The following is a 6,000-nucleotide window of genomic DNA, read 5'->3' as shown; positions in this document are numbered from 1 at the left end:
AACAACCTTCTGATCAACAGCCCGTCTCCCTAACCGCTCAGCGATAACCCTTTCCCTCTCCTCTCCTCTCCCCCTCCATCTCCCTCTCTTCTCAGGGCCATCGGGGCCAACCCCCTGTACTGTGACTGCCGTCTGCGCTGGCTGTCTGACTGGGTGAAGAGCGGCTACAAGGAGCCAGGCATCGCCCGCTGTGCCGGGCCCCTGGGCCTGGAAGGCAAACTGCTGCTCACCACGCCTGCCAAGAAGTTCGAGTGTCACGGTACAAGAGGGAGGGAGGGAAGGGGGGAGGGAGGGAAGGGGGGAGGGAAGGGGGGGAGGGAGGGAGGGAAAACAGGAGGTTGTTTAAGTCTGGCTGGAGTTGAGAGAGATGACGGAGGGATTTAGGGAGGCAGAGAGGAGACAGAGGGAGTGGGATGGGATTTAAATATGAAATGGAGGTAGGGATAAAAGAATAGTATTAAGGCACTCTGTAAATCACAGTTTTCAAATACTTATCTTGAGTTTTGTTTTTAATCACCTTCCGTTGGCGTGCTTGTGTATATATGTATGTGTGTGTGTGTGCGCGTGACTGCAATGTGTGTGCTTGTTTGGGCACTTGTGTGTGTGTGTGTGTGTGTGTGTAGGGGACGTGGACAGCCTGGTCCTGGCTAAGTGTAACCCCTGCCTGTCCAGTCCGTGTTTGAACCAGGGCGTCTGCCACAGCGACCTGGCCACCATCTTCAGGTGCAGCTGTCCTCCAGGATTTAAGGTGAAACACCAACCTCCTCATGCACTTACCCGTTCTTACCCAGGTTCTCTTGTATTCCATTCATATAGATAATAATAACGATTATGTTACTGTAATGATAATAAGTGTTCTTGTAGTCTGCCTTTCTTGTACTCAAAGTGCTACAGTAAAGTAAACAATGAAAGTTACAATCATAAAACCTAACATGCAATAACAACAAGAATGGAAAACCGGAGGTTTTGCGCCAATTCCTCCGATGGGGAAGCGAAAGGAGCTGATGTCCCTGTCCACCCTGTGTTCTCTGAGCAGGGCAGGAGCTGTGAGACGGCGCTCAACGCCTGTGTAAGCAGCCCCTGTGCCAACGGGGGCACGTGTCAACTGAACGAGGACGAGGAGGGCAGCTTCAGGTAGGGGACGGGAGTGTGGTCACCTGGGTGGGTCATCTGTCACGGGTCCGGTCGTGACTCGAGTTCTTGGTCAATCGGGGCTGGTTACGTAGTTCATCGTCTTCTTGGTCAGCTCTTGATCTGGTCGTCTAGCTGTAAGAGAGTCAATCATGTTCAGTATGCTGTCTGAACTCTGCGTGTGTGTGTGTGTGTATGTGTGTGTGCGCGTGCGTGTGTGTGTGTTCTCCAGCTGCTCCTGCCCCCTGGGCTTTGAAGGTCCTACCTGCCAGACGAACCTGGATGACTGTGAGGACCACGACTGTGAGAATGGAGGCAGCTGTCTGGATGGAGTCAATAACTACACCTGTCTGTGTGCCCCCTACTACACAGGTAACACACACACACTTATGCACACCGACGTATATATTCACCTGTACACACACACACACTTACATTTACGTGTATGCATTTAGCAGACGCTTTTATCCAAAGCGACTTCCAAGAGAGAGCTTTACAAAGTGCACAGGTCACTGATCAAAACAACGAGATAGCCCCCCAAACATTGCGGGTAGCCAAAACATGAAGCATACATTGTGAAAACCAAATAAGTCCCAAAGGGAAGAACCATAAGAGCATGTAGTTAAACAAGTTACAACTAAATAACATGAACCTTAAAAGTGCAAGGGCGTAGCTGTGGAAAAAGCAAGCAACAATAATACATTTCACAGCGAGTACAATCATTTTAAGTCAGTTTCACCTAACCAACAAGAGCAACAAGTCTTTCAGTAAGAGTCATTGTGATCCTGGAGGAAACTAACTTCAGGTCCAGCCAATCATTCCTAAGTACCGTTGTACTCCAGGAACAAGTGCGTCTTGAGCCTTCTCTTGAAGGTGGAGAGACAGTCTGTGTCTCTGATGGAGGTGGGGAGTTGATTTCACCACTGGGGGGCCAGGCAGGAGAATAGCTTGTGTTGGGACTGGGCAGTCTTGAGCAGTGGGACCACCAGGCGGTTGTCTGAAGAAGACCGTAGGTGACGGGTGGGGGTGTAAGGCTAGAGGAGAGACTTGATGTAGTTGGGTGCAGTCCCGTTCACTGCTCGGAAGGTCAGTACCAGGGTCTTTAATCTGATAAAGGCCGTGATGGGTAGCCAGTGGAGGGAGATGAGGAGCGGGTTAACGTGGGAGCGTCTGGGTAGATTGTAGACCAGGCGGGCCGCTGCGTTCTGAATCTTCTGGAGAGGGCGGGTTGCGCATGCTGGGAGACGAGCGAGCAGCGAGTTGCAGTAGTCCAACTTTGAAAGGGGCAAGTGCTTGAACTAGCAGCTGGGTGGAATGCTCAGACAGGTATCTCCTGATCTTCCGGATGTTGTAGAGGGTAAATCTCCACGACCGGGAGACCGCAGTGGAGAGAGCAGCTGGAGTTGCAGTGTTCTCTGGGCGGATCTATGTCTCTGTCAGCGCAAGCTAAGGCATGAAGAGAAGCATGAGATGAAAACGCCGGGAGGAAGTCTGCCTTGTTTACAGCAGACTGGCAGTTCCAGAGCCCTATAGAAAGAGAGAGGGCAGGTGGAGAAACTCAATCTCTAGCTAGCTACCCGTTGACCAACGTAGCTGCTATACCCTTACCCTCTGCCCTTGAGACAAAGTTTTAGGTAGACACAATAATGAACAAAGTCGGACTACTCACAGTAAGATGACAGTCACGATGTACACTCAGTAGGACGCAGTGCGCTCACAGTGCGCTCACTTACTCGCACTTCCGTAAACAAACACGCTGACGCACACACATGGGTCTTTGGAGATTGGATATGTAGGAATAGCAGTGACTGTTTCTTTCTCTATGTTCATTGTGATGAGTCCAAGTACATGGACAATAAAGAAGCAGGTATCGACCCTTTTAATGTACTTTCCCCAATCAAACTAATCAATTTTTCTCTCTTTCTCTCTCCCTCCATCTCCTCCTCATCGGTCACTCCCCCACTCCCTCCACCCCTCTCTCTCTCTCCGTCTCTCTCTCTGTCTCTCTCTCTCTCTCTCCAGGGGAGATGTGTGAGGAGATGGAGGATGTGTGTGCACCCGGACGGAGCCCCTGTCAACACCAGTCCACGTGTCTCATCACCTCCACCGGGCCCAAGTATGTGTGTGTGTGTGTCAGTGAGAGAGGGAGACAGAGAGAGAGAGAGAGAGAGAGAGAGGGGGGAGGAGGATGGAGATAAAATATCGTATGCGTGTTGTTTCATGTAAGGGATCACCAGTTCCAGGATCTAAAAGGACAGAGGAACTGTGAATGTTGTACTGGTATTGTAATGCATGTGTGTGATGCAATGCGTGTGTGTGTGCATTGCAGGTGTGTGTGTTCCCCGGGCTACGTGGGGGACGACTGCAGCGTCGATTATGATGACTGTGCGGAGCACCGCTGTCTGAATGGAGCCCAGTGTGTCGACGAGCTCAACGGATACTCATGTTCCTGCCCTGAGGGCTACAGGTGAGACACACACACTAACACACACCACGGACACACACACCAACACACACCACAGACACACACACCAACACACACCACAGACGCACACACCAACACACACCACAGACACACACACCAACACACACCACAGACACACACACCAACACACACCACAGACGCACACACCAACACACACCACAGACACACACACCAACACACACCACAGACACACACACCAACACACACCACAGACACACACACCAACACACACCACAGACACACACACCAACACACACCACAGACGCACACACCAACACACACCACAGACACACACACCAACACACACCACAGACACACACACCAACACACACCACAGACGCACACACCAACACACACCACAGACGCACACACCAACACACACCACAGACACACACACCAACACACATCACAGACATATCCACACACACCACAGACATGCACATGCACACAAACACAAGGGAGCTCAAATGATCCTCTCCTGTCTCTCCTCTTTTCCTCCTCTCCCTCCTCCCTCTCTCTTCCTCCTCCTCTCCTTTCTCCCCTCCCTCCCTCCTCCCTCTCTCTTCCTCCTCCTCTCCCTCCTCCCTCCTCCCTCTCTCCTCCTCCTCCTCTCTCCTCCTCCCCCCCCTGGTCTCGGCACACAGCGGCCAGCTGTGCGAGGCGTCCCCCTCTCCCCGGTCTCTGTGTGAGCTGGCAGACTGCCAGAACGACTCCCCCTGCGTGGAGCGAGGGGGGCGGGCGCTGTGCCAGTGTCTGCCCGGCTTTGGCGGGCCTCGCTGCGAGAAGCTCGTCAGCGTCAACTTTGTCGACCGAGACTCCTATCTGCTCCTGTCGGACCTGAAGAACTGGCCCCAGGCCAACATCACTCTGCAGGTGGGTGGACTCCAGTGTGTGTGTGTGTGTGTGTGAGTGGGAGGGTATCTGTGTAGGTGGGTTGGTGTGTGTGTGTCGGGATGAGTCAGCGTGTGTGTGACTTAAGTAAGGCTCCCCATAACAGTAACAGATGTAGGGGAACGTGTATGAAACGTGTCAAACCGGTTGATACTGTCGATGGGATGACCTTGTGACCTTTGACCCCCACCCCCGGGGGCTGCAGGTGTCGACGGCAGAGGACAACGGCATCCTGCTGTACAACGGCGACAACGACCACATCGCCGTGGAGCTCCACCAAGGTCATGTCAAGGTCAGCTACGACCCTGGGAGCCAGCCCGGCCACGCCATCTACAGGTACGCGTGTCTCTCTCTCGGTCTCTCTCTCTCTCTCTCTCTCTCTCGCTCTCTCTCTCTCCCTCTCTCCTCTCTCTCTCTCTCTCTTTCTGTCTCTCTCTCTCTCCCTCTCTCTCTCTCTCTCTCTCTCGGTCTCTCTCCCACATGAACAGCGCTCCCTTAACTCCGTCAGCTGATTATCCCTCGCCACACAGCTTTGGAGGCACAATGCCAGGCGTAAACAACGCGATTTGCCGTGATTCTCTGTGACTTTTTCTGTGTGCCTTTTTTATTTGATTTCATTGTTGTACTTTTTTGGTCTAAAGCTCATTTTTTTTGTCTTGTCCTTCTCCTCCCCTCTTTCAAAAAATCTCCCCACGCCACCCCCCATTCCCCCTCTTTCTTTCTTTCCTTCTTTCTCTCCTTTTTTCTTTCTTTCTTTCTTTCTTTCTTTCTTTCTTTCTTTCTTTCTTTCTTTCTTTCTCTCCACCGTTTCTCCCCCTCCTCCCCTCTTTCTTTCTCTCTGTCCTCCCTTTCTCCTCCTCACGCCCTTCCTACCTCCACCCCCTTTTCTTTCTTTCTTTCTCTCTCTTCCTCCCTCCCTCTCCCCATCCCTCCCCCCTCCACAGCACGGAGACCATTAACGACGGGCAGTTTCACACAGTGGAGCTGGTGACCTTCGACCAGACGGTGAACCTGTCCATTGACGGCGGCCTCCCCACCACCATGGACAGCTTCGGCGCCGTGCGGCCCCTCAACCGCGAGGCGCCACTATACGTGGGGGGTAGGGGCCCTCTCCAACAGAACTCACCCCCCTCCTCAGCAGGCACTCTGAACTACTACACTACTGTCACCCCCCCCCCCCCCCCCACGCCCCACCCCAAAACCAACACCTCATCTTGTCACCCCTGCACCCCCCCCCCCCCCACACACCTCATCCCAGTCCCCGCAACCCAACTCCAAACTCCTCTCGACATCCGAACACACACACCTCCCCCGTCACAACTGTGTCTGGTAGAGCTCACAGGCAGAGGAACACACTTTGAAACACACACAAATATGATTACACAAGAAGGCACGCAAACACACACACCGCAGAACATTGGATCACACGACATCAAAGACACAAGGTTGCTCAGACGTCTTCATTCTATCAGACACAGTCTCACTCCAGTTCT

The 6,000-nt window shown here is 52.8% G+C and overlaps 1 protein-coding gene across 1 annotated transcript in view; it reads left to right on the top strand.

Moving 5' to 3' along the window:
• The window catches only part of slit1a (slit homolog 1a (Drosophila)), a 51,454-nt gene that overhangs the window by 40,056 nt on the left and 5,398 nt on the right, over positions 1–6,000 (top strand). Inside the window, exons 23-31 of the mRNA XM_047029330.1 lie at positions 96–259; positions 624–748; positions 1,037–1,134; positions 1,364–1,503; positions 3,154–3,247; positions 3,461–3,598; positions 4,261–4,489; positions 4,713–4,843; positions 5,452–5,606. Coding sequence (XP_046885286.1) covers positions 96–259; positions 624–748; positions 1,037–1,134; positions 1,364–1,503; positions 3,154–3,247; positions 3,461–3,598; positions 4,261–4,489; positions 4,713–4,843; positions 5,452–5,606 — 1,274 coding nt within the window. The remainder of the gene's footprint in view (positions 1–95; positions 260–623; positions 749–1,036; positions 1,135–1,363; positions 1,504–3,153; positions 3,248–3,460; positions 3,599–4,260; positions 4,490–4,712; positions 4,844–5,451; positions 5,607–6,000) is intronic.

The sequence above is a fragment of the Hypomesus transpacificus genome, chromosome 11 (genome assembly GCF_021917145.1).
Source record: "Hypomesus transpacificus isolate Combined female chromosome 11, fHypTra1, whole genome shotgun sequence".
Taxonomy (NCBI): Eukaryota; Metazoa; Chordata; class Actinopteri; order Osmeriformes; family Osmeridae; genus Hypomesus; species Hypomesus transpacificus.
Note: the sequence above shows the minus strand (reverse complement) of the source record. Positions and strands in the feature narration are given on the sequence as shown.